The 27763-nt window shown below is 40.6% G+C and overlaps 1 protein-coding gene and 1 pseudogene across 3 annotated transcripts in view; one reads left to right on the forward strand and one right to left on the reverse strand.

Moving 5' to 3' along the window:
* The window catches only part of Ptprg (protein tyrosine phosphatase receptor type G), a 693584-nt gene that overhangs the window by 396332 nt on the left and 269489 nt on the right, over window positions 1-27763 (forward strand). For all 3 annotated transcript variants that reach the window (XM_070018858.1, XM_070018857.1, XM_070018856.1), the window contains exons 3-4: window positions 4824-5003; window positions 17193-17341. In XM_070018858.1, the coding sequence (XP_069874959.1) occupies window positions 4824-5003; window positions 17193-17341 (329 nt within the window). The remainder of the gene's footprint in view (window positions 1-4823; window positions 5004-17192; window positions 17342-27763) is intronic.
* On the reverse strand, window positions 19155-19313 carry LOC138824720 (small ribosomal subunit protein eS27-like; annotated as a pseudogene).

A 27763-nucleotide genomic window follows, 5' to 3' on the forward strand; every position in this document is an offset into this window, starting at 1 on the left:
TGTATGTTATATAACATGTTAACATGTTATATATTACATTCATATAATATACAACATAATTGACTCATTACATTGATTGTCATAGCTTAGTCTCCTTTGGTTATATATTTTGTGAGATTGGTGTCAGTTGGGTTTGTGTGATTTGACTGGAGATCATGGAAATTTGCAATACCACAGAGAGGACATGTCCTTACCATATCCAGTCAGGGTGATCTTGTAGCCCATACTATTACAGGTGATGTTAACCTCTTCACTGGGCAGAAATGGCTTTGCTGGGTGTCTCTATTATGTAATTACTGTTTTGATCTTCCCCTTCTTAATTTTTGACAATTAAGTCTCTGAACCAGGTGAAGCAGGGGTAAAGCTCACTTCTGAAAAAGGTTAAACTTTAACACTCAGTGTTAAACAAGTGAGGAGCCTACACGAGATGCCCAAGATTCAGTCAATGTCTCTGAAGTTCAGGAGTTTATGCCACTCTAGTGTCCCCTCTCTGTACTCTCTGTTCTAGAGAAGGTGAGGGTCTTTCGCTCCTGAGTACCATGAAATACTTGCATCCACCTTGCTTAGTCCTTGCTTGGGCTCCCTATCATTTTCCTCCATTGTATAGTTTCTTTGAAAGCCTGTTCTATATTTTGGTTACCAAGAACAAAGTCATACCAAACATGTCTGATACTCTAGTAAGTACTTACACAGACAGGAGTCATGTTAACCACCTTTTGAGTATCTCTTAGCCCCAGGCAGCTTCAACTGTCCAGTGACCCCTTTCCACTGCCTGACCCCAGCAGCCTGGCTCTGTAGTACACACTCTCTGTGAGTCAGTATTTAAATGTAAAAAAAAAAAATTGTAGCTTGATTAATAAAACCAAATTTCATCTCCATTGATAATCTTTCAGCAGAGAAGTCTGCTAAAGCATATAAAAAATAAGAGAGGCTCGAAAATAGTACATCACAAAGGGCATCAGAGCAAAGATTCTGTTGCACCCCTGCTTAAAAAAGTTGCACTGGCCCTTGGTCGGCTTGCACACAGAATTGTTCATGCGTATCACATATTCACAGCATAGCTTACCTTGTTACAGTTCAGATTAATTGAATGTAGTAATGAAGAAAAGAAGTATTTACTTCCGAAATTGGCAGCAGCACTCTAGAGAGGAAGCGAGTCAGGAAGACTTAGTAAAGAGTTAGCAGATGAGTAAAACTAAAATTCAAGCACAACAGACAAATATAACATGCATGGTTCTGTTAAAATATGAATTTTCCCCCCTTTCATCTCTTAAGTCCATGTCATTTATTTGTTTCCATAAATACACTTTAGGGAGCTTGTTTGATGGAGAACCCTGTGCTAGGTATTGATATAAACCGAAGTCTTTTAGCATTAACCAATAGTGGAAACGACAGATATTTAGGGAAAAACAATAAATCGCAGTCGTCATAATAACTCCCAGAGGAAGCTGAGAAACCAGTGACAGGATAGTACATTTGTGACAAAGGGTTGGCGCGATCAAGCCTGGGATTTCTATTGCGTTCCTAACATTAATAAAAGGAAAACATTTTTCAGCACAGGGTGAATGAGGAAGTAGTGTTGGATGCCCCAGGTCTCTACAGGTTGGTAGGATGTCTTCTTCTGATTCTATCTATTTAACAGCTGAATGGGAAAGTACTTTAGGCAGACCCAACCACCCTATGGTTTCTACCTCTGCCCTCCCCTTTCCCTTTTGAGAATAAATTTGGCCTTATATGTGAGCTGTTGATCTCAGAGTTAGTGAGCTCTTCCTAATTCATGGAGCTACAAAAATGTAAATATCTTGCTCATTCTAAGACAGATTCAATAAGAGGAAATGAAAGTGTAAATGATTTCTCCTTATTTTAGATGGGCAGTGGTGTATGAGGAAGCTTCTTGGTGATTATTTTGGGGTTTTGTGGTTTCTTTTCGTTTCACTCGCAGCTAGGTTTCAGCTACCCATAGTCTTTATTTAGGACCATGTGTTTTACTTGGCTACATTTATGCAAAATTCTGAAAAAGCATTCAAGACTGCAAGACTTTGTGCAACTGCAGATGATTAATGATATAATTCTGAGTCCTTTTATAAAGTGTCTTAACACCAGAGAGATTTATACAATGTGGCATGGAAATGGTGCTTCGATGTAAGAATAGGTAATCAATATCTGCAAGCCTGGGAAAAGTGTTCTATTTCCTCCACTAATGACATGAGGGGGGTGGAGGGGTGGGGGTTGCAAGGCAAGGGTGTCTGGAGCATGAAGCACTCCAAAGAAGAATTAATTTAAAGTCTGAAGTGGAAGATCAGTTTCAATTAAAATTGCACTTGAAACGTATATTGGGTAGAAGTGTGAAAGCAAGCATGTAGTTAGCTTAAATCTTCAGATTGTTACCAGCGAATAAATGAATCCCACTAGTAAAGACTCTGATTATATTATTATAGAGTGCTAAATTATGTTTCACCCACCTCTGGAAGATTGTGAGAAGGGAAATAGGAATGCCAAGTACTTTTTATGATTTTGCAGAGTAATTTTTTATTAGTACCATTATCTATAAGTATCTGTGTGTTGACAAATGATGGCTTCCCATTATTATTTCTTTGGAGTCATATGCGTTAGTATTTATATACGTGCATGTATTTCTGTTATATGCATGTTTGTATTATTTTACCCATTGCATTTATTTCCATTGGGTGTGACTTTATGGTACTCGTAGGTTTCTAGAAAGTACAAACACACATAAACATAACATTTAAGTATTAGTTTTCACATATTGAACTGATTTCTAGGTGATCAAAATTTGTATCTGGTTTATCCATATTTTCTCTCTCTTTCTCTCTCTCTTTCTCCCTCCCTCTCCCTCCCTCCCTCCCTCCCTCCCTCTCTCTCTCTCTCTCTCTCTCTCTCTCTCTCTCTCTCTCTCTCTCTCTCTCTCTCTGCCATTTCTCAGTGGATTCTTTTAGCATCTGATAGTCAATTTAAAGTGAGTGATTGCACCAATCATAATGCTTGACTAAACACATATGGAAACACACATTCTGACCCTTTAAGACTAACTCATGTTAGTCTTTGGGAATTTGAGCAAGAGTTAAAACACCATGAGTAAAAGCCCTTGACATTTTCAAAGTTGGTTGACATTTCCTAATTTAGCTGGAGTCCTGCTAATAATGGCAATGGTGATATTCCCTTTTTCTAGTCAGTATTCTGGCACTTACAACTGACTTAACTGTGCCCTGAGGTTACCAATACACAAGTGTGCTCTTTTTCCTCTATGCCTAATTCTCAAAAGAAAATGGAGCTAAATCTTTTTGTAAAAATTGTTCTTTGTTCTTGGTTGTTATCTATGGAGCCGCTATTGCCCCTGTAGTTTTGTGTTTCCAAGTGGGTCAGAGAAGTAAATGTAGGGTTTTTTTTTTGTGCTGACCTCTTATGGGGGCCCATCAGAATAACATTCCATGGTTGTTTCTGTGATGTATCCCCCCTTTCCCCTCTTCCCCAAGTCTTTATTTGTTTGAGTCCAGAGTCAACTCCTGCAAGCGATTTCTTGGAAAGAGAGATGTGAGCCTCCTTAACATTCATTAGTAGCAACTCTGGACACACTGAGAAGCCTTCCAAAATTAGTCAGAGAAAAATATGCCTCATTTTTCTCCATAGTTTTTCATGACTCACATCCATTTTGTACAATATTTTTCAGGTTGTTTTTCTTTCCTTTTCCGGTTTACACACTCCTGTGAGCTAAGAAGAAAGTTGTATTTAGGATATCATTCCCAATAAGGAACATACTAAATCACTTAAGTCACTTTCTCTTTTTTTTTTCCTTTTTTTTAATTGTGAAAATACGGTTTAGAGGGGTTACAATTACATGGGCAAGATAATGAGTACATTTCTTTTTTTTTTTTTTTTATTGTGAAAATGCTGTACAGAGGGGTTACAATTGTGCAACAATGAGATGTACAAGTCCTTATGTCGAAAATGAGTACCTTCCTTTCTTCCTTTCGGGTCCGGTCGTTGGGCCTGAACTCTGGGCCTGGGCGCTGTCCCTCAGCTCTTCAGCTCAAGGCTAGCGCTCTACCACTTGAGCCACAGCACCACTTCAGGCTTTTTTTTCTTTTTGCTTATGTGGTGCTGAGGAACCGAACCCAGGGCCTCAGGCATGCAAGGCAAGCGCTCTACCACTGAGCCACCTTCCCAGCCCCAATGAGTACATTTTTTATCAAGCATTGTTGCCTCCATCTTTGTTTTCCCTTCCCATCCCTTCCCATCCCCCACCTCCACCGTCACTTTCTTATGAATAAATGCTCTGCTTATTTTGGGAAACTTGTTTAAATTAAATATAATTTTTTTTTTAAAAATGTGAACTAAGCCGGGCACCAGTGTCTCATGCCTGTAATCCTAGCTACTTAGGAGGCTGAGATCTGAGGATCGCGGTTCAAAGCCAGCCTGGGCAGGAAAGGCTATGAGACTCTTATCCCCAATAAACCCCCAGAAAATTGGAAGTGGTGTTGTGGCTCAAGTGGTAGAGCACTTGCCTTGAGCTGAAGAGCTGAGGGACAGTGCCCAGGCCCAGAGTTCAAGCCCCATGACTGACTCCCTCCTCCCCCCCCCCAAAAAAATGTGAACTACTCTTGCCAGCCCTTCTTCATAGCTCTCTGAATTTGATTAAAGGTTAAGTTAGCAAATGGTTTGATAACAAATCAAGAAGTGACACTGCTTTAAGAAGTACATTGACCCCTAGGACTGTTCTGACCTCTTTGAAATGAGACATGTTGGGAGATGTACTTCCACCCCTTGCCCTGAGGATTGAACGTTGCCTTCTTTTCTGTCAACAGGCGCATATGGTCCTGAGCACTGGGTTACATCTAGTGTCAGCTGTGGGGGCCGTCATCAGTCTCCTATAGACATTGTGGATCATTATGCTCGTGTTGGTGAAGAATACCAGGAACTGCAACTTGATGGCTTTGACAATGAATCTTCTAACAAAACCTGGATGAAAAACACTGGGAAAACAGGTAGACTCAATTTTTATCTACTGATCAACGTGAAACATTTTGGAATACCTTTGATGGTTTGCTTTTCCCTGTCTTGCTCCTTGGAAACATACATATTGTTTTCATTCAGCCTTTGGCTTAATAAAGCAACTGTATGACTTGGAGCAAATTACTCAACCACTCTGTGACTCTATTTTTGAGAAATATTTAAAATGTAGATAATGAAATAGTATCTACCTTGTAGGGTTGCAATGTGTTCATTGATTTTAAAGTGCAGAAAATGGAATCTAGCAATATGGTAGCTACTATCCCCTGTGGTTTTATTTAAATTTAAGTTTTTATTTAAAAAGTAAATAAGAAAGCTGAGTGCCTGTGACTTACACCTTTAATCCTAGCTACTCAGAAGGCTAAGAACTGAGAATTGTAGTTTGAAGCTAACCCAGGCAGGAAAGCCTGTGGGACACTTAACGTTCAGTCAACTACTCAAGAGCTGGAAGTGAAACTTTGGCTCAAGTGGTAGATGGCTGGCTTTGAGCAGAAAAAGCTTAAAGACAGTACCCAGGATTGAGTTCAAGCCCCAGGACTGGTCAACAGCAAACAAACAAACAAACAAATAGAATTTCTGTCGTCTGTTGTACCTGGTGTTTTTCCAAGGCACTGCAGCGATATATCCCTTGTGGTTAGCTTGTCCGTAAGACTGGATAGGGTTCTGTCATCTAGCACTGTGCCCTGTGTGCAGGCTGAAATAAAATTCTTAGCTTCTTCGAGATGTTGCTTTCATTATATTTCCTATCCTATCAGAGTGAAGATTAACCCTCTTGTCCTTTTGTATATCAATCCAACTGCTTAATCCTTTCCTTACCCTCATTCCTCATTTGGGGATTTGTGAATATATAGCATATCTTTCTATCAGTGTTAATGGGAAGCTCCAGGCTGTGTATTACATCCTTGCTTACAGCTGCCTGGCGCTTAGTGGATGCCAAAAGGATATTTTTCTCATCTTCTTCTTTAACTACTGATGACTATATTCCATTAAAAGCAGTTCTCTTTCTCTTCCCTCTCTCTTTCTTCCTCCCCTTCCTCCTTACTCTTTTTCCTCTCCCTCACTTCCTGACTTTTCCTTGCTTTCTTTTCTTTTCTTTCTTCTTTTTTGTAGCCTGGAAGGTCACTTCCAGATCCTTGACTCCTGGGGCCAAAGCAACATGCTGTGGCTCCCAGAGTTACCTTGCCTTGAAACCTACTGGTAACACAGGGAGCTCTAGGGATGCTTTTCCTTTGTCCAGATGCACATCTGTCTGAGATTGCTCCTGGTGATTGCTTCAAACTAGCCAGTCTCCTTTGTACAAGCTTGTCCTTTGGCCTGTGCCGTGCTTGCTAGCTTTGAGCTATTTCTCCCAATGTTCCATGAATTGCTCTCCTGTCTGTCATAGCTGGCTTCTCTCTCCTGTATCTCGATTTACCCAGTGGAGTAGCTATTCTGACAAAATTGTGTATCATCAAGGCTATTTGTGTCATTTGTCATCCCCGCTCTCCCCCATCCCTCAGTATACATTTTACGTCTTTGGTCACAATCCATTGTCTGTCAGTGATTTTGTGCCCTAGACCAAATGGTGGAATCTTTTTGGAGAGCTCTGCTGGGAGCATTGCTGTAGAGAGCATCTGAATGTAATGGACAGTGAGAGCCCTGCCACACTAGGTGTGACCAGTGTTTTGAAGGCAAGTGTCACTTCAGTGCCTCCTTCTGGAAGTCTGCCCGGAGGGAAAGCCTTGATAGGGTTTTCTACTTCGCTGGCAATGCTTGTCAGCCTTCTGCAAAGATAACACGTTTCAGTGACAGCTTTCAGCTTGCTATCACCAGTGAAAGGCTTTAGACATGTTGGAGGGCTCACTTGGTGTAAGTTGATTCATGACCTTGGCCTTCCGGAAGCTGATTATCAATCTCTGTCACTCCGCTGGCTTCCTAGAGTAATCCACAACCTGTGGCTGATCGGAGTGCAAGTTCCTGATTTTAGAGCACAGCCAGGCAGGTTCAAACACATCTGTCTCTGTTCAGAAAGCACAGTGTCTAGAAAAGCAGAAATCAATTCCCATTACCTCTCTCAACTGTACTTACCACTGAGTTATTCCTGATGTAATGCTTGATGGGGCCATCTCTCGGAAGTCCCTTAAGGTTACTCTCTAGGAGTGTTTTTTTTTTTAAGTGACAGCCCATTGCATACAATTTGAAAGAAAACCATGGAATTTTGATCTCTTGAAAGAGGATCAATATTTCACAAACTTGGGTAGAAATTCAGTTAGTAGTAGTTTTCAATTAAAAAAAATAGATCTACAATCCTCTTAATTTTTTTTTTTCAGTCTTAAAAATGCCATAATTTGCTGGGTGCCAGTGGCCCATGCCTATAATCCTAGCTACTTAGGAGGCTGAGATCTGAGGATCACGGTTCAAAGCCAGCCTGGGCAGGAAAGCCAGACTCTTTTCTTCAGTAAACCACCAGAAAACCAGAAGTGGTGCTATGGCTGAAGTGGTAGAGCGCTAGCCTTGAGTTGAAGAGGTGAGGGACAGTGCCAGGACTGGAGTTTAAGCCCCATGACCGACAAAAAATAGACATAAAAAATATGCCATAATGTTCTAGTTGCTAACTTCCTCAGTGATTAATTTAGGTAGTCTACCTGGAGAAAGCAGGTTTGGGTGCTTTTTGTTTGTTTGTTTGTTTTTAAGGCATACATGTCCTTCTGAGCTTTGTAACGGTCGAAAAGGGGTCAGAGTATCTCTGCATTGTTTCATAAACGACACACAAATCTTTGATTATTGGCAAAATTAAGTTTATTTTAATTTATGTATTGATTGGCAGTACTGGGGTTTGAAATTAAAGCCTCATTTTTGGTGAGATGAGGCAAGTCAAGGGCTCTCACACATGAGTGACATCCCCAGCTTCTCCTGTTTGTAGTTATTTTTCAGATGGAGTCTTATTTTTTTGTTTTGTTTTTGGTTTGGTTTTTGGTACCAAACCGGACTATGATTCTATTATCTATACCTCGCTGGTCTCTGGATTTATAGCCATGAGCCTTCATGCATGGCTTGTTTGTAGAGATGGGAGGAGGGGGGGATGATTAGTCTTGAATTGTGATCCTACTGATCTCAACCTCCTGCTTTTCTGAGATTACAGGTTTGAGCCATTAAGCTCTGCCCAAAAGTTTATTAAGGGAAAAAAAATATCCAGATGACATAGAACTCATGGTTTAATTTTCCTTTCCCTCTCCTCTCTCCTTCCTTCCTTCCCTTTTTCACTCCTTTCTTCCTCCCTTCCTTTTTCTTTTCCTCCTTGTCTCCCGCATTCCCTCTTCTGAGGATTAAACTCAAAACTCTGTGCTTGATAGGCCGGTGCTAGACCACTTGTCTATACTTCTACCTGCTTTTTACATTAGTTATTTCCAAAGTAGCGTCTCATTTTATATCCTGGCTGGCCTGTTGGACTGCCTATATTTTCCTTGTCATTGGGGATGATAGGCATGAGCCTCCGTGCACAGCCATTGGTTGAGATGGAGTCCTGCAAACTTTTATGCCTAGGCTGACAAACTTTTATGCCTGTGATTTTCTTCTGCTTGAATGCCTCTCAAATCCCCCAGAGCTAGATGTACTTTCACAATGGGGGTTGCTCACCTCAGTGTGATGTTCATGCAAGAGCCTTTTAGAGACCTCATTGGAAAGAAACATCTAGTAAATGTATGTGTTTATTTTTGTGGTTTAGAAGACTTCCCTTGTGATCTTCGAAACATTTGTCCTTTTGTTTTCCCCTCTGGTTTGTCCTTGACTTTGGACCCCTGCCGTATGACAAGGCCCTGTGACTCAGCCTATGAAAAGATGTTCTTCTCCCTCCCTTGGCCCCTTTTCCTCCCCAGTATGGACTCTTCCTGACTTCATTTTAAATAGCTGAACTTCACACATCCTGAGCAGGTAGTCTACACTGAACCAAATTGCCCACCCAAGGAATTTGAAATTATTCTGTGTGCGTGTGTGCGTGCGTGTGTGTGTGTGTGTGTGTGTGTGTGTGTGTGTATGTGTGTAAATATGCATACATGCATACAACAGTCTTGGGGCTTGAACTCTGGGCCTGGACGCTGTCCTTGAGATTTTTTTTTTTTTGCTTAAGATAAACACTTTAGGGGCTGGGAAGGTGGCTCAGTGGTAGAGCCCTTGCCTTGCATGCTCAAGGCCCTGGGTTTGATTCCTCAGCACCACATAAGAAAAAAGCCGGATGTGGTGCTGTGGCTCAAGTGGTAGAGTGCTAGCCTTGAGCTGAAGAGCTGAGGGACAGCACCCAGGCCCAAAGTTCAGGCCCCACGACCGGACCCCCCCCAAAAAAATAAAAGATTAACACTTTACCACTTGAACTACAATTTAACTTCCAGCTTTTTGATAGTTAATGCAGTTAAGAGTCCCTCTGACTTTTCTGCCCAGGCTGGCTTCAAATTAGTTTCCTCAAATCCCTGCCTCCTGAGTAGCTAGTATTATAGGCATGGTTCATGGGCACTCAGCTACAATATGAAATCATTTTATTGTGATGGGTATGGTTGTGCATGCCTGTAATTTTGGCTACTTGAAAGAGGATCTCTGTCTGAAACCAGCCTAAGAATGTTAGTACTAGAATGTATCTGAAGAACAACCTAAAAGCATATAGACTAGGTGCCCAGTACTATCCAGGGGAAAAATGTTATTTCTTTTATTCATGGAGGTGAGATTTTGCTGTTGACAGCAGTTACCTTTGTTTGTTCTCAGTTAAGGAAAATATATTTTACCTGTAATGGCTTTGGATGGGGAGGTTCCTGTAGATAAACGAAATGGATAAATGATTCCCAAATCTCCTTTGTTGTGCATTTCATCTTGCTTGATACCAAATCACTACCTTAATTTTTTATTACTGTCTTCACACCCTCAATGTTCAATGATCTTTAATAGGCATAAAGGTGGAACACATGGACTCATAATTCCTGGCTGACATGTTTTATCTTTTGAGTTTTGTTTTGTTTTATTGGTCCTGGGGCTTGAAATCTGGGCTTGGGCGCGGTCCCTTCCCTGTTCAGCTCAAGGTGAGCACTCTACCACTTCAGCCACAGTGCCACTTCCTGTTTTCTAGTGGATTATTGGAGATAAGAGTCTCAAAGACTTTCCTGCCCAGGCTGGCTCTGAACCGTTATCCTCAGATCTTAGCCTCTGAGTAGCTAGGATTACAGGCGTGAGCCACCAGCACCTGGCTATCTTTTGAGTTTTCTTTATGTCACTGAAGAATTGGTCATTTTACCTACGAAGTGACTGTCAGACTTTCTGATTAATAGCAAAACTCTTGTCAAGTAAACAGATGTTGAAAACATCTGGGTGTTCACCTGATTTATACTTAGCCCCATACCTGGAATACCCTTTGGCACTTCCATTTAGATCAAAGTTATTTAAAAGAGAAATTTTAAGCTGTGTGCTTGTATTAAAAGTCTATTATTCTTTTAGGAAATGCTATTTCTACTTTGGCTGTTTGCCTTATAATGCTATTCCAGAGGTGCAAATTCTTAGATTCTTTCCTCTTAGTTTGAACGTGTTTCACCTGACTTCTGGAATTTAATGAGGAGCCATTTCTGTGCTTCTGTCTTTTGCCAGAAACATTCTAAACTCTCTTCTGGTCTGCATAGCTCCATTTCCTTCTTTTATCCTTATCCCCAGGCCCTATGTTCACATAGTAAGTATGTCTTTCTCCTATGACAGAATCCTAATTACACAATGCCCTGAGTTTCAGGGTCATTTTTAAATCCCCCTTCTTTCCTGTGGTACAGAATCCTCTGCTAAACTCCAGTGTGTCATACCTGGCTCAGTTAACGTGTTGACAAATCTATCCCTTTCACCTTTCTCAGCTTAAGTTAGAGCCGGGATAATCCCAAACTATGTCCTATCTCCAATGTCTTCCTTGTCTGAACACAACAAGCCTAGAATCTCTTCTACGAATAACTTCAGGGAACTCTTAACTTTGGCTGCTCCTTTTCTCCTAGGCCTTTTCTGTAGAATACCCAGAAAATTAAACCTAGCTCCTTAGCTGCCTGTCTCACTCTCGTTTTCCTTTTGTCTGACAGGCTTATGGAGGACTGACCCTTTGTCTTAGAACAAAGATAGACTGCTCCTCTTCTACCTTATGTTCCAGCCTCTTGTCATACACTGCTGTCTGGGTACCTGGTGTCTCTGTCTAGAGGACCTTTGCACAAGCTGTTTCTCCCTCATTGTGTTCCCCTTTTGTCATTATTTCCCCTGGCTACTCCCTTTACTCATGGCTCCCAAGAAGCTCTGTTCTATCCTGTCCTTCTCTTATCTGGAATTGGGTGCTCACTTGATACTAATGGTCCAACTTGGACAAGTTTGTTCCTACTAGTTTGTTAGTACTTGGGGCCTGTCTTTCCCATTGATCCTTATTAGTTCTGTGAGGGTGGAAGATGTATCTGACATACTTAACCTCTTCTTTCCCAGTAAATTCTCAGTAAATATTTTTGAATGATTTCTCAAAGCCAGTGTCTAAGGGGAATTAGGAAAGTGATGTTCAAGCAAGGGCTTTTGTCTTTTATCATAGGCCACAAGATAGTAGACTGAATATGCTAGGAAGGGGTCTGGAGTTGTTCTGTTAAGATGCAATCATGCTGGACTTTTCTGACAGTGTTAAAATATAGGAAGGAATAAGATAGTAAGCAACTAGTTTTTCTCCAACTCCAAGCACCTGCAGTTGTATGCACAGCATTTGCTTCAGCCCTGCATGATATACACATGTTAATGTTAGTTTATAAACTACTTCTGGAAGTCCTGCAAAAAAGAAAAAAATTGGCATGAAGGGCACTAATCTTGTCTATGAGAATTCCACTCTGGTCTTTTGCCAAAGCTTTACTTCCTAATATAATTACATAAGGAATTAGGATTTTGGTTTATTGTGAATTAAGGGGAGGAATCATAGATGCTTCATTCTATAACACCTTCTTCCCAATGCTGAACTATATGTTTGTCACATTTCCTAGTTTTTTGTGGTATTCATACCCAGTTATTCCTGCCATTGTTACAAATTTTGTTTTTATTTATTCTTATAGTATTATGTGCTTACTAGTTTTCTTAGTTTTTGCTTATTGTAGCTCAATTCAATGAAATAATTTTCATAGAAAACCTTTTTGGGAGAGAGTGGGGTGATCATGTTCTCCCTGAGCTTTTTCACCTAAGGCTGGCAATCTGCCGCTTGAGCCACATCTCCAGTTCCATTTTTTTGCTAGTTAATTGAAGATACCAGTCTTTTGGATTTGTCTGCCCAGACTGGGTTTGAACCAGTCTTCAGGTCTCAGCCTCCTGAGTAGCTAGGATTATAGATGTGAGCCACCAGTGTACAGCTCAAAGAAAACTTTTTATCAACACCATAAATGGGGACAACAGTGCTAGTGGTCACCAAGTGAACTTACTGTTAACTATATATATATATATATATATATATATATATATATATATAACTATATATATCATATACATATATATATATAATGGATAAAATGTCACAGTTACCTTTGTTACTAAATTCTAAGTCTTGAATGGAAATTGAGAAATGAGTGAGTGTCATGAAAAAGTAGAGGTTTACATGATCAAAAAACTCAGGTTTTCTTTTCCTTGATATGATCTGAAGGACAGAAATAATCTACAAAAGGACATAACTCTCTTCCTCTCCCCCCTTTCCCCTGTCTTTCTCCCCACTTCTCCCTCTCTTTCCCTCTCCTTTTTCCTTCGCTGTGTGTTTTAATGAAGTGAGAACTGCACCTTGGACGAAACTTACAGAAAAGTTTTGGGCCACATCCCACCTGCCCTGTTTTGTTTTTTGTTTGTTTTTATTTTTTTTTATTGCAAAGGTGCCATGCAGAGGAGTTACAGTTACATGAGTAAGGTAATGAGTCCATTTCTTGTCGAACATTGTTACCCCCTCCTTTGTTTTTCTCCTACTATCCCTCCCCTCCCGCCCCCCCCCTCCACCCCGCCAACAAAAAGTTGTAAAGTTTATTTCCAACCTAGTGTCTTGTGAGTATCATTGTTGCAATGGGTCATCCTGTGTCCTTGTTTCAGCATTTTGTTATTCCCCTTCCCCTCCCCAAATTAGACAAATGCATATACAAGATGCAGTGTACCAAAATCAAGTACAGTGACAATAGGGAATATACATGGGGGATGAACATACAAAAGAACCTCCCCCCTTAAAATCACAGTACATGAAAAACAACAACAAAGAAAAACTTTTTGTATCCCTATCTTGAGGTTCATTTCACTTAGCATCATCTTATATGATCATATAAGCTTTTTGAGATTTTTCTGCTCATTTGATAAGATTATCCTATATGTATACTAATTATTTCCAATAAGGGAAACCATAGGACCAATATTTCTTTGGGACTGGCCTACTTCACTTAATATGATTTTTCCCCAGGTCTCCATTTCCTAACGAATGGGGCAGTGTCATTCTTTCTGATGGAAGCATAGAATGTGTATATATATATATATATATATATATATATATATATATATATATATATATATATATATATATATATTCATATATATATACATACATACATACATATATGAATATATTCACATATATACATATACATGTGTGTATACATACATACATACATACATACATACATACATACATACATACATACATTTTCATCTATTGAGAGGCATTTGTCTACTGAGGGGCATCTGGGTTGGTTCCATATCTTAGCTATGGTGACTTATGCTGTGATTTTGTCCCTACTTCAAACTACTTCTGTCTTTGAAGACAATATTGCTTTAGAATGGAGCTCCAATTGGAATGAGAGTGCCAGCCTTCTGTGCTATACAGGAACTCTGCCCTGGATTCTAGAAATAATCAGCAATAGGTGTCCTTGGGCCTGTGCTGGCTGCCTTCCTAACACTGGACTAGGATTTTGGCCTATGGTTTTCTTCAGGGGACAAAAAAACCTGGCAGGGCATTATTATTTTCATCCCCAGGTGAACCAGGGGGAACCTGAGGCACAAGAGATGTAGGATAAGGTACTTGAGGGCATAATGCTTTTGCAAGCTAAAGGAGATGAATGCATACTGATAAGATCCCATGTGTCCTATGGCAACTGACTTTGCCCCATGGTGAGTCAAGCCAGTGTGGTGATCAGTGTTCATTAGAAAATCATTACATGAGAGCAGGGAAAGTGCTTCTCCCAGATTTCTATGTAAACAGAAAAAAAAAAAAGGCAATTTTTGGAAGGTGATATAGTATGCTGTATATGCGTGTGTGTGTGTGTGTGTGTGTGTGTGTGTGTGTGTGTGTGTGTGGTGAGAAATTCCACAAAATGAAAAATGAGATTAATGTTTCATTTTGTACGGTTCCCTAATTATGCCTTTAATAATTAATATAAAACAAGTAAAATGACCCCTGACAGAGACATAAATGATTTAGGTAAAATCAAATATTTATAGGATGTTGCTGCGTCCCTTGGTGTATTATAACAGATGCCTCTATGTTTTGGAGGCAAAAATTTTATATATAGAGTTTATATATTATATAGCAGGCAGAATTGAGCTAAGGCCTAGGTATTTTGATATTAGAAAGTTTTAGTGGTGGTATCATATACTATTCTGTGTATGTTACAATAATGTGCTGTATATGTATGTGTGTATATATATATGTTTGTTTTTTGTGATGGTCCTGGGGCTTGAACTCAGGGCTTGGGTGCTGTCTCTGAGCTTTTTCACTAAGACTCGGCTTAACCACTTAGCCACAGTTCCACCTCTAGCTTTTTTTTTGGGAGGGGGATAGTTAATAGGAGATAAGAGTCCCATAGACTTTCCTGCATAAGCTGGCTTTGAACTACAGTCCTCAGGGATCAATCTCCTGAGTTCTACAGTTGCAGGCATGAGTCACTGATGCCTGGTATTTTTATATTTTTCATGATTGGAAGCAGTGAAGAAAAGAATACTGTGTGATATGTGAAAATGGTATCACACTCAGATTGCCATGTGTTTCAATAAAGTTTTATTGGAACATCACCTTGTCATTCATCCATAGGTTACCTTTTGCTGTTTCTATACTACAAAGAGCACCAAAGACTCAGTGTTCTGCATAGCCTATAAAGTACTTATCAAATGGCCCTTTAAGGGAAAAGTGTGCCAACCTCCTTTCTAAAGCATGCCCCAAACAGAGTAAAGTTGGAATACTGCCAGGGTGTGTTTAATTGGCACAAGACACACTTGCTTTTACTTCATTTTTAGCCTTTAATTCCCTGTCCCCCTAATTGAACATTCACTGTATATTTTTCAGATGTTGGAGCAAAAAGTGCCGTTTGAATGCACTAAAAAGGGATTTATATTAGCCGGATTTCTTTACTTGCTTCTAATGCTTTTTTTATATTGCAAAGTACTGAAACTAATTGCCCTGTTTTAGAAATGGGTCATTAGTCTACTCCTTATCTTTTATGGAGACCTAATTTTTATGCAGAATTTCTAAGGCTCTTAAGTAGGAACTCTTTGGGATGAAGAGACAAGATCTGGGGAACCCTCATTTCCCATGGCTTACATCAGCTTAACTTTGGTCACAGCCATTCAGTGGGTTGGTTGACATGTTACATGACTTTCTGGCAGCTACTAAGAACTTGTTGAGTGAATGAATCAATCTACTTTACAAGAGGAAAAAAAGAGACTGTCGCTTACAACACAAACCATTGGGCTGGGAAGGTGCCTCAGTGGTAGAGTGCTTGCCTTGCATGCATGAGGCCCTGGGTTCGATTCCTCAGCACCACATAAACAGAAAAAGCCGGAAGTGGCACTGTGGTTCAAGTGGTAGAGCACTAGCCTTGAGCTGAAGTGCTGAGGGACAGTGCCCAGACCCAGAGAGAGCAAGAGAGAGAGAGAGAGAGAGAGAGAGAGAGAGAGAGAGAGAGAGAGAGAGAGAGAGAGAGAGAGAGAGAGTGAGAGAGAGAGAGAGAGAGAGAGAGAGATTACTTTTCTTTTGCAAAAAGAATTATATTCTGTTAACACAAATCCAAATTATTCTTTTTTTTTGAAAATTTTTTTATTGTGAAAATACTATACAGAGGGGTTACAATTACATGGGCAAGATAATGAGTACATTTCTTATCAAGCATTGTAGCCTCCTCCTTTGTTTACCCTTCACATCCCATTCTCCCCTTGTCCCCCCTACCCAACCATCTCCCCCCCCCACCATTTTTTCGTTTTTGACATAATGACTTGTACATCTCATTGTTGCAATGGGTCCACCTGTATCCTTATTTAAATGATTTGTTTTTTCCCTTCCCCTCCACAAATTATACCAACATCAAATACAGTGAAAGCAGGGGTTATACCGTGGGGGAGGGACATACAAAGCAACAAAGCAAATTTTTCTTGAATCCTTTTTCTCGAGATCCAAGGAAGGAGGTATGTTTTTGAAATTTGGAGTTGGGATTGGTTTAAGTTCTGTGCTGTGCATGTGTTCTTTCTCCTGAGCTGAAGGAAAATGTTCTTCTGCTTGGAGATAGAAGCAGCAGGGGAAATCAAATTATCTGGCAATATTTCAGTGACCTTATGATTAGATTTCACAGTATGCTTTCTTGAATATAGTTATCATACTTAAAGACTGTACTCCCAAATCCTATCTTCCCCATACAATATCTTTAATAGTAGAAGAACTGCAATTTTGTTTCCCCCTGATACCTTGCTTCAGTTTTCTTATGGAAGGAATGTGCCTCTCTCCAGTCTGGTATATGTTGAGTATTTCCTATTTCATTCTAGATCTTGAATCTTGGGAAATCCCTGGGAATGTGCTTCAAAAGAAACTTCTCAGGCTCCAGTTAATTTTGTCATTTAAATTTTGTAGACAGTGAAACCAGGCTACTTCTCTCATCATCTCCCTTTCTCCCCATCTGTTAAACAGAATTAGAAATTCTGAGGTATTTCCCTGGGAATTGTCACAGTTTAGATCCAACTGGTAATCCCAGCTCTCTTGGATCTGTAGCTGAGATGTCCTAGTTTATGCAGCCTGATGGATTTGACTTGTTTGTTAATAGGTACGTAAGGAAATAATTGGCATCATGGTAATTGTGAGCTTCCTTACAAGCAATGGGAGACATCCTAAGCCTGAGTTTGAAGCTCACTGATTTCTCTCTTCTTTCCCTTTTGCACAGTTGCCATCCTTCTGAAAGATGACTATTTCGTCAGTGGCGCTGGCCTGCCTGGCAGATTCAAAGCTGAGAAGGTGGAATTCCACTGGGGCCACAGCAATGGCTCTGCGGGCTCCGAGCACAGTGTCAACGGCAGAAGGTTTCCCGTGGAGGTGAGAGAATCTGAATATAACTGTGCTGTGTGGGGGTGCTCAAATGAATCCTGCCAGGTCCTTCCCCTGCAGTTGTTCTGCAAGTGAAAGTCGGGCAGAACCTCCTCTCATACCTTCGGAACCCCGAATCTCTATGTAGACCTACTACGTAGTTGGCCATCCTAGTTGCTCATCTTTGTTCTAAATGGAGAGCCTGAGAGTGGTCACAGAGACACATGCGCACACACTCAGCCCTCCCTGGTTGATGACGTGGATGGCTTGTTTCCTTTTTCCGCTCTGTTTCTGAAACCCTGCTTTCTGAAGGTGACATTTGTGTGGAACCTGGGTGACTTTATTGTTACCTTTTTAAGAAATGGGAAAGCAAGTGGCATCCAAAATTGGAGTCTCCAGATCTTTCTCTTCATTGTGAACTTGTTTGAAAAATGATTTGTGCTCCAGCCAGCTGTGGATGAAAAGGCTAAAACCACTGGGGAAGGCCGTGGGGGGAGGGAAATTGGAGTGGCGGGAGAGAGAAAGGGGAATGAGTCACCACTCAGTATGCAGGGATTAATGGATATCTATTTTGGTTCAGCTCTTAGACATTTGTTCCCATCTTCTCACAAATCCACGCCACTGAGAAGAACATAGGTGTGGATGCCAGAGGTTCTGTAGTAACGTGCAGGGACAAAGGAGGGAATGGGTCTCCAGTCCTTCATTAATGTTAGCTCAGAGTGGAGCATCACTTCTGCTGCTAGCCATGGTCCATGTGTGAATTATGGTGAACATCTTTGTTGATGAATTAGTTCTCTGTGTGGTTAGCCTTGCACTGGAAGAGAGATTCTAGTTTCTGTGATCTGCCTTAGAGAGGGAGTCAGGAGCCAGGAACTTTAGATGGAAGCATGTACACGTGTGTATGCACATGTATGTGCATGCGTGTGTGCACACACACATACATATATCATCATGGCACCTACAAATAGTGCCAGGCTTACAAATTTGTTGAAGAACTAAACGGGGCTGGCACCATTCTCTGCTGTACTGAAAGCACTGAGTGACTGTAAGATTTTACCATGTTTTAATCAAAAGGCAAGGAATGTTTGCAACCCAATGCTATTTCATAATTTCGTTTAAGGTATTAATGATTTGGTGATCGGATGAGTGCGAGAGGGGCCTTCTGGAAAGAAGGGACTGAAAGTGTCCACACATGGATGTGCCTCTGATTTGTTAGCATTTCATCTTTTTCCCTAGCCTGTGTATGAACCTTCTCCTAGAAGCTTAGGTAAAGGACCTCTACAATAAGAAAATCAGTGGTGTCTCGTTGTTTATAGATGCTGTTGAGGATGTGGGGAAACAAATATTCTGTGATCCCAAATATGTGGGGCTTTTATCCCAGAGATAGCCAATTAGAAATTCACCAGCTGGTTATCTCTTCAAGTTAGTTCCACTCCGACCCTGTCTAGCTGAGGAGAGAGTTTAAAGTGATGGTTCAGTCAGCACTCTATACCCCTGGTCATTCTTAACAACCACCTACAAGTTAGATTTTCCATGATCCCATCTTGATATTATTAATTTGTTAGAGCAGCTCACTGAAATCTGGGAAACATTTATTTTGTTTTCTCCTTCCTCCTTCCTTTCTCCTTTCCTCCCTTCCTCCCTCCCTCTCTCCTTCACTTCAGCCCCCCTCCCCATGTTTTCTCCTCCCTTTCTTTCTCTCTTCCTCCCTTCCTTGCTTCCTTCCTTCCCTCTTTCCTTCCCTTCCTTCCTTTCTTCCTCTTCCCCTTCCAAAATAAGTTTATTGGCGTGGCTTCCTCACTCACCACAGTTCATAAGACGTTTAGTGCTGCTTCCTCCTGAAGGAACATCTCTCTGTAAGCCTAGCTTTCCCTGATGTCAGCTGTCATCTGACTATGAAGCAGCCACCACACAAAAGTACTATTTGTGCTTAGCTAAAGGCAATGATGATTTCACAGCATCCTGGACATTTCACATCCATGAAGTAGCAACTAGGGCTCTGTACCAGGTGCTGCTTCTCCTGTTCCTCTTTTTTTCTTCTGGAAAGAGCTGAAGGACATTTCTTTTCCAGGGCCATGTTCTTGTGAGAAGGTCATCACCATTGGAGGACCAAAAGCTGTCTCTGCGGGCAGTTTCAAGACAGAAGGGCAGGGGAATGGTAGCATGACCCACCTGTGCAAGAGGGATTCTAGTTTTTCTGTGGTATGCCTTGGAGAAAGGAATCAGGATCTAGGGGGTGTGAAAGAAAATCAGACCATACATGACACAGTATTACATGCTTACACTGACATAGATGTCTTCCCTATCCACTGTTCCTGGGGAAACCAGAGTTAGCTACTCTAAGTAAATGCTGCTTTTTTTCTTTTTCATTGAGCTAACAATTTCTCAGTGCCCATATCCTCCCGGTTCTAGGACTCTGGAACTTCCTGTTCTCGTCACACTAATTATATGTCTCCGGAGTAGGATTTCTGCTTAATGGGATCCCTTTCACCCTCTGAATGGAATGACTCATTTCTTGGAAGTCTGACTTTATTCATACTTGGAAAACTTGATTCCTAGAAGCAAAATTCCAGCATATTGCTAAATAGAAATCCCTTCTTGTCTGTGGACAGGCTTCCCTGGGTAGCGGGAATGGAAGAGGTAATCTGCACTAGCCAGCTTTACTCTGAAGCCTCTTTGTCCTAGAATTGGGTTACCATTTGTTCAGCTAATGTTTTGGACAAAAGGTCTGTGCTTAAAAGTTTGAAAACTTTGTCTTGTGGTTACCCTGGAAGAGAAGGTCTTTAGAGCAAGGAACTGAAAACATCAGCATCATTTGTAATCACTTCATCCCTTGCCAAGATGTCTCCTCCTTATGCTTGAATGTAGAAAAGAATAAAATAAAATAGACTCCCCATGGTTTTGAGACCTTATGACTTACAAAGTATATTTTGGTTTCTGTTACTTAATGAGAGCCATGGAATTCAGCTCTGGCAGCTCCTGTGCCCAGACTTACTGCTTGACTAAGTTACTTGCTTCTTTTTTTCTTTTAAGTAATGTCAGATGGCAAGCCTGCCTATATTAATTGAATTTATCATTGAAGCTTGTCTGGTTCATAACTTGCTTCCTGAAAATGTGATAAACATGTTAAAGTACTTAGTGCTATATTGGGAGGAACATGAATTACAGAGATTAAAGGTAACTGCATCCAATTTAATGTTAAAATATACATACGAAAGTTGCTCACTTTCGTTCCTTACATGCCTGTGATATTTTATATGATGTTGTATTGCTCATTGAGCTCTTTATTAACAATCGTTGTCTTCCTAATGTTTGTTTGCTTTCTGTGTGAGGGCGTGTGTGGGGGGGGGCACGCCAGTTTGGGGGCTTGAATTAATGGCCTTAAGCATTATTCCTGAGCTTTTTTGCCTCAAGGCTAATGCTCTACCATTTGAGCCATTTCTGGCTTTTGTAATGTTTAATTGGAGGCAAAATTCTCCTGGACGTTCCTGCCTGGAGCTAGCTTCAAAATGTGGTTCTTAGATCTCAGCCTCCTGAGTAGCTATGATTTCAGGAGTGGACACTGGTACCCAGCAAGTATTTATACCATTTAAATATCTCAGTGTCGGTTCATCTATCTAGCTATCTAGCTATCAATCACTACTTTTTATGCTAAAAAACTAAAAGGAAATTAAGAAAATTTTCAGAGTATCATGGAAGAATTGGCCTATTGGTGATACTATTTATTCTGTATTTACTCTATGTGAGGACCAGCAAGTCTTTATTGAAGGTTAGCCTGGGACTGGTAGAATATGGCAATGTTTTTCTATTGGGGACAAAGTCCTTTTTTGCTGCCACCATGGCCACAGGACATGAAGAAATACCTAGAGATATTTTGGCCATCATCATTTTGGGCAGGACTTTGATAATAGTTTCCAGTAGAGTTAGCCACCCAGGCTGCTGCTGATCAGTTCACTCACTGCACAGACCAGCCCGGCTCCAAGGATGTCACTCATGGGACAGTTGAAAGATGCTGGAGCAGACAGACACAGAAGAGTGTTGAGTGTAATGGAGCCTTGCTTTATCACTGGAGTATCATTCTAAACATATTTGAACACTAAGGACTTGTTTCTTAAGCCCTTTGTTTGTTGGTTTGTCCTTTCTGTGAGCAAGTGTATCTTACTTTCTGTGTAATAGCAGTGCTGGTCTGCTCCTTTAGACCCTACTTGAGAAATAGTCGCAATCATGGGAGTTCTGGCAGCACCGCAGGCTGAATTCTAAACATGTGCCCTACAAAACTGGGCCTGCTCCCTGTGGACAAATTGCAACAAACACACCTTTGTAAGATTTACTGCTTCCCAGGAATTCTTTGAGGTCATCCAGAAATTAGATCTCTCCGCAATTGCCTGGCTGTAATCCTAGATTTGGTTGAGCATTTCCTACATTTCAAAACATCCAGTCTAGAAGTGAACGGTGAAGTCCTTGTCAAAACAAAACCCAAGCTCTTCAATAGCCAGTATTCTTAGGTGTTTGCAGTGTAATGCTTGAGTGACTGGACACAGCTAGCTAGATTTGTTTGTTTTTGGGTGCCAGTACTAGATGTGATACCAGTTTTTTGATATCACATCCTATGTAGCTGGAATCACAGCCATATACCACCATGCTGAGCTCATTTGTTGAGATGGGTATAGCTAACCTTTTGTAGGGCCTAGTTTTTGAACTACATACAGGTCTCTCTATCTCTGCCTTTGAGTAGCTGGTATTAAAGATACATATCACTAAACGTGGCAGTCTTTTACATCACAGTTTTATCTGACGGCTTGTCCCCTATCCTAATCCCACTTTTTCACAGTTGCCCCATGTTCTTCGGTTGGTAAGCTAAATAAAGGTTTGTATAAACACTAATAGGAATTGAATCCTGCCTTGTTTCCACTAGTAACTGAATTGGAGTTAATTCAAGAGCAACCTCCCGATGAAACCTCTGAGAGCTCCATTAAAGTAGAGGTTCATTGCTTGCTTGTTGTCTGAGGTAATTAAAATCGTATTTATTACAATAAGAAATTGCAGGAGTTGTTGATTCAGACTTATTGGTGCTTTATGAGTTGAAGTCTTCAATAAGTTTAAATGATCCAAATTGATTGTGTGTGCCCTTTCCAGGGAAACTCACAGCTGGTTCATTTCAGCTCTGTTTAGACCATCTTACAAAGTGAATAGCGGGAAAGATATTTTTCTTCATGTGTACCACGTACACATTACCATATGCTAGAGGTCTATAATCCCTTGTCTACAACCCTGCAGTCCAGATGTTTGAGCTTTTAGTATTCTGAAGAAAAGTGTTGTAGCAGGGAAAAAGAAGGCGGTGATAGAGTGATTATGATACACATGCACACACATATATACGTACATATATAATATATATGTAATATTCTATTTTCATATATATGAATATATAATATGCTATCTTCATATATATATGAATATATATGTGAAAATAGCATAGTGAGGCCTTCTAAATATATATATGAATATATATGAAAATAACATAGTGAGACCTACTAAAAACTGTTCAGAAGACAGGGCAAGAGGGAGAAGTCTTAAGAAAGTAACAGACTGGGTGAATTAGATTAAAGCACATTATGTGCATTTTTGCAGATATCAAATGTAACATCTTTGTACAATTTTACATTAATATTTTTTAAAATAAAGGCATTATAATTCTTGTCATCTAATTTGCAAGGGATAGTTTTCTGCACATCTCTTTCAAAGCATGATTTCTGAAACAAGCAGGCGAATACTAAGTAGAAACATCAGAAGTCTAAGCTACTTCATCTCTCTTCACATCAGTCTTTACCATCCAATGAGATTTTATTCCAAGCTTTTATATTAAAGAGATACTTTTCAGTCGTATTTTGAAAGATGTCCAAGACTACTGTATGGATCTCAGGTTTGGTGTGGCTTTATTCCTGTGTGTTTCAAAGAGCACAGGGTAGTTATCAGCCAGAACAGAAGTATGTTTAATTATTTGTCTATCTGGGTCTCCAGATATGTCCAGGTCCTTTTCTCTCCTTCCTCCTGACTTCTCTCTTGTGATCCTATACAATGTTCTTCATGAAGGTGAAGGATGAACCAGTACAGGGGAGAAAGTTTCAGCCTTCATTTTGTGCCTGCTTCCCTGTTTATTCTACATTGTTCTGCCCGGACCTGTAGCTGTCTCCACTCTCCACAGCCCCTTAGTGACCATTTCACTCTTCTGTTTCCTTTGTCTGTTCAGACCCTGCCTTCCTACGCTGAGTGAGACAGGCAATGTTCCTTTCTGTTGATGACATGGATCTTGGTTCAGTCACACTCTGGCTGCACAGCATCTTGCTGTGATCTTGTGGCTAGAGCTCCTAGGATCTGAATTCTTGCCAGGCTGCTACAGAACTCAAATGTGCTCCTGCACATCTGTGCACCAAAGCCCATGCTAATCTCAGGCTTTCATAGTGGGTGGATCTAAAGTATGGACTTGGTGCGAGGTTCACTGTATTCTGTTGGAAACAAGTTTAAACGTGACATGTTTTCTGGAAGATTTATGATATTCATTGGCATATTAAGGTCTTTGGAGGGTCGGGCTTTAAATGAATCTGTTGTTGGGTGTGGTGGCTCACATCTATAATTCCTGGTACTTTAGAGACAGAATTAGGAAGATTGAGTATCTAGGTCAGCTCTCAGGGAGGGGTGGGGGGGGTAACCAGACCTTATCTCCAAAAACAAGGCTCAGATGATGGTTTATGCCTGTCATCTAACTGTTTGAGAGAGAACAGTCAGTGGCCAGTGTTGAACAAAAGTGGGAGACCTTATCTAAAGAATAAACTCAGAAGCTAAGTAACAATAATGCCCCAAATGGTAGACCACTGCCTAGCAAGTAGGAGCTCCTCCATTCAGTTTCCAGTAACCACTTGCCCTGCTATTTAACACAGTTTTTCCCCCCCAAACCTACATGGGATCAGTCCCTCTCCTTTTTTTCCTTGAACTTGGAACTTTACATCAGTCTTGGGGAAAAAAATGTTGGTTTCCAAAAACCCCGGTCTCCTTCAGTTCATAATTCGTAGGACAAATAGAGGCACGGAGAGTGATGTGGGACCACCTTGAAAACTGAAAAGAAATATTGTTTGTTGAAAATAAATAATTGTTCAGAGCTATGAGTTTGATATATGCTTGGTTTGTCTTTAGAGGGGTGGCGGCTAAAATATTTCTTTTAAAAACCTGGCAGTCGCATACCTTCTTTTCCCACCTGTTGTACCCTCTGTAAATTCCTGAAGTGGTTTTATTTTATTATTTTATTATTTTAAATTAAAAAAAAAATTTTTGGTCTATTGTGGGACTTGAACTCAGAGCCTAGGTGCTGTCCCTGAGTGTCTTTCCTTAAGGCTAGTTCTCTACCACTTTGAGCCACAGCACTACTTCTGGTTTTCTGAGGTTCCTTGGAGATAAGAGTCTTGTGGACTTTCCTGTCTCTGAACCAAGATGCTCATGTCTCAACCTCCTGAGTAGATTACAGGTATGAGCCATTAGCACCCAGCACCTAAAGTGGCTTTAGGACCTCTGAAACAGGCTTTCTTCACAGATTTTGCCCACGGAGCTTCAGACAGGCCCTGATACCTGAGTTGTCTCTTTGTGAGATGCTTGGAAGTGTTAGAGAGCAGCTTCTGTGCTTCCATGGTGTTCGCCATCCTGTGGTATAGTCAGGCTTACCTCAGACACGACTCCTTTCAATGGCAAGAGGATTGCTTGAAATTTAGTGACTCTGTTGAAATGAAGATTCCATTTTACAGTGATGTTTCATCCTTTCTTAATATAATATTTAATTTCCATCTGCCTGAGCTTTCATATGAGAGGAGCGTTTGAGGAGGTCTGGGTACTTAAGAGGATGCTCCATGGAGAAGTTAATGCATGGATGTACAAAGCCAGAGAGCAGATTTTGTGAGGGTTAAAAAGCAGCCTTGTCCCTGGTGTGATGTCTGACAGTCCTCCTCACAGTCATCTTTAGATGTGAACTTGGCTCAGGGCCGTTTGATGGTATGTCATCGACATGTGGCGTGCTGATCGCTGATTGAGTCGTACCGAGAGTTACATACAGCTAAGGAGAAAGATGCTCTCTGAATATCAAATGTGGTAAAATTGGAGTTGTTCTCAAAGTAGAAACTTAAGGAATTGTAGATCTTCCAGCGACCAAGAAATAAGGTTACTGGTGAGGTTGGTGGGGTCAAAACCGTCATCTGATTGTAATGCACATATAATAAGCATGGTGGGGAATTTTCCAGATGTTTCCTCCCTTAAGTTTCACATCAACCTTATGAAAGAGTGACTCTTACCACACCCATTAAAGATGGAATGGTTGTATTCCTATAGTTGTAAGGAGAACACAAGGGAAACTCACTATTACTGTGCTTGAAACTGGTCTCCCACAACCCCCACCTAAACTGTCTTTTTAAAAAATTGTATTTTTAATAATTTTGCTGTTTTTCTTTCCATTGCTTTTGGAACTACTGATGTAGTCCAAATGTCACTACAATTTTAACTGCTGCTTTCAAAGGTGCTTCAAATGATTATGGATGGCTGCCAGAGATAAAAAGAAGGGATGAAGGGGATAGGAAGTCTTGTCAGATATTTGTGTAGAAATATCTGTGGTGGTTGTTCTGGTCCTGGGCCTTGAACTCAGGGTCTGGGTGCTATCTCTGACTCTTAGCTTCAGGTTAGCAATCTATCACTTGAATCACAGCTCTACTCCTCACTTTTTAAAATAAAGTGATTAATAGGAGATAAGAGTCTCAAGGACTTTTCTTGCCTACACTAACTTTGAACCATGGTTCTCAGAGCTCAGCCTCTTTAGTAGCTAGGATTACAGGCGTGAGACAGTAGAACCCAACTGAAAAAAAGTAGTTTTTAACTGAATTGACCACTGTAGTCTAATCATTTAGAGCTGTGCTGTCTGAGAACAAATATAATGAAATCTATACATTGTCTGTCTTTTAAGAAGCTACATTGAAAGAGGGTGAAAGGGAACCAGACAGTGATGGCTCACACCTATAATTCTAGGTACTCAGGAAACAAGATCTTTAGGATCATAGTTTGAAGCCAAGCTGGGTTAAAAAAAAAAAAGTCCCTATGACTCCATCTCCAAAATAAGGAACATGAAGCTGGGCTTGGAGGTGTGATTCAAGTGGTAGAGCACCAGCCAAGCAAGCTGAGTATGAAGTTCTAAGTTCAAGCCCCAGTGGAAGGAAAGAAGGAAGAAGGAAGGAAGGAAGGAAGGAAGGAAGGAAGGAAGGAAGGAAGGAAGGAAGGAAGGAAGGAAGGAAAGAAGGAAGGCGGGAGGGAGGGAGGGAGGGAGGGAGGGGGGGATATCATCACTAAATAAATTTTCTATAGCTTGCCACACAGAGCAAATGCGAGTACCTATTGAAGATATTGGATATGTTCATTTGTTCCACCCTAATAATCATTTTACTCTATCTCTAAGTATCATATTATATACCTGAGATTTAAGATACATATTTACAATACTTCAGTTTGGTGTTGGGATATGACTTTCTTGTTGCAAAGATCTCCTGTGTCATAGGTCTTTTTCCTTTATTAGCTTTCTGCCTTTTCCCCTTTTTTATTTTTCTCCTTTCCATTTATTCCCAAAGCTTTGAGCACTATTCTTCTCAGAATCCATTTCCAAGCTGGAAAAAAAAAAAAACCAACCTCAAATAAAGCTGGCTGGAGAGACCTTTGTACACTGAAAGTAGACACCTCATGCAGCCAGATCAGATGTATTGTAATTCAGGTTAAGAGGATTTATGGGACTGTGGCTCTACACCTCCACCCACCCCTACCTTTTTATTTTGTCCTGTCAAAAGTTGAGCAGAAAGGTTTCAAGCCACCTTAAATCTAAAGCCTTTCTAACTTCTTTAGTGCTCCTGCCACTCAGAAGGGACAGTCAGAGAGATTTACAAAGAATAGAAAGAAGTTAAGTTGGAAAGAAAGTTTATTTCATCTCACCACTTTAGATCCCTGACACAGAAATTCATAGCAGCTCCCCTGAATGGAATAGAAAGGAAATTTCGGAGCCTTCCTGATTCAGATTGTCTGCCTGGCAGGGTTTGGAGCACAGATTGTGTTTGGATACATTTATTGGGATATGCAGACACCAGCTGGACAAATTCAACCCAAACCCTATCTTATTATGTAAAAATAGACATTTCATCTCGTGCATGTTTGAAGATACCTTAAAAGATGTGACTCAAAATCTCAGGTTTGTGCCTGTAAGATAGGGATGTTTAGTAGTAAATTCTAGCACTTTCCACACAGAATGCAGCCTTAACTCGAGAGTCTTCCCGCAAAAGCCTTTAGTGCATTGGTTCAGTACAGTAGGGGATGCTCTCAGCTTATGCCTTCATGATCAGGAAGTGAGTTCTCCCTTGGTTT

Source organism: Dipodomys merriami, unplaced genomic scaffold, assembly GCF_024711535.1.
Source record: "Dipodomys merriami isolate MVZ:Mamm:240054 unplaced genomic scaffold, mDipMer1.0.p SCAF_13, whole genome shotgun sequence".
In the NCBI taxonomy this organism is placed as follows: Eukaryota; Metazoa; Chordata; class Mammalia; order Rodentia; family Heteromyidae; genus Dipodomys; species Dipodomys merriami.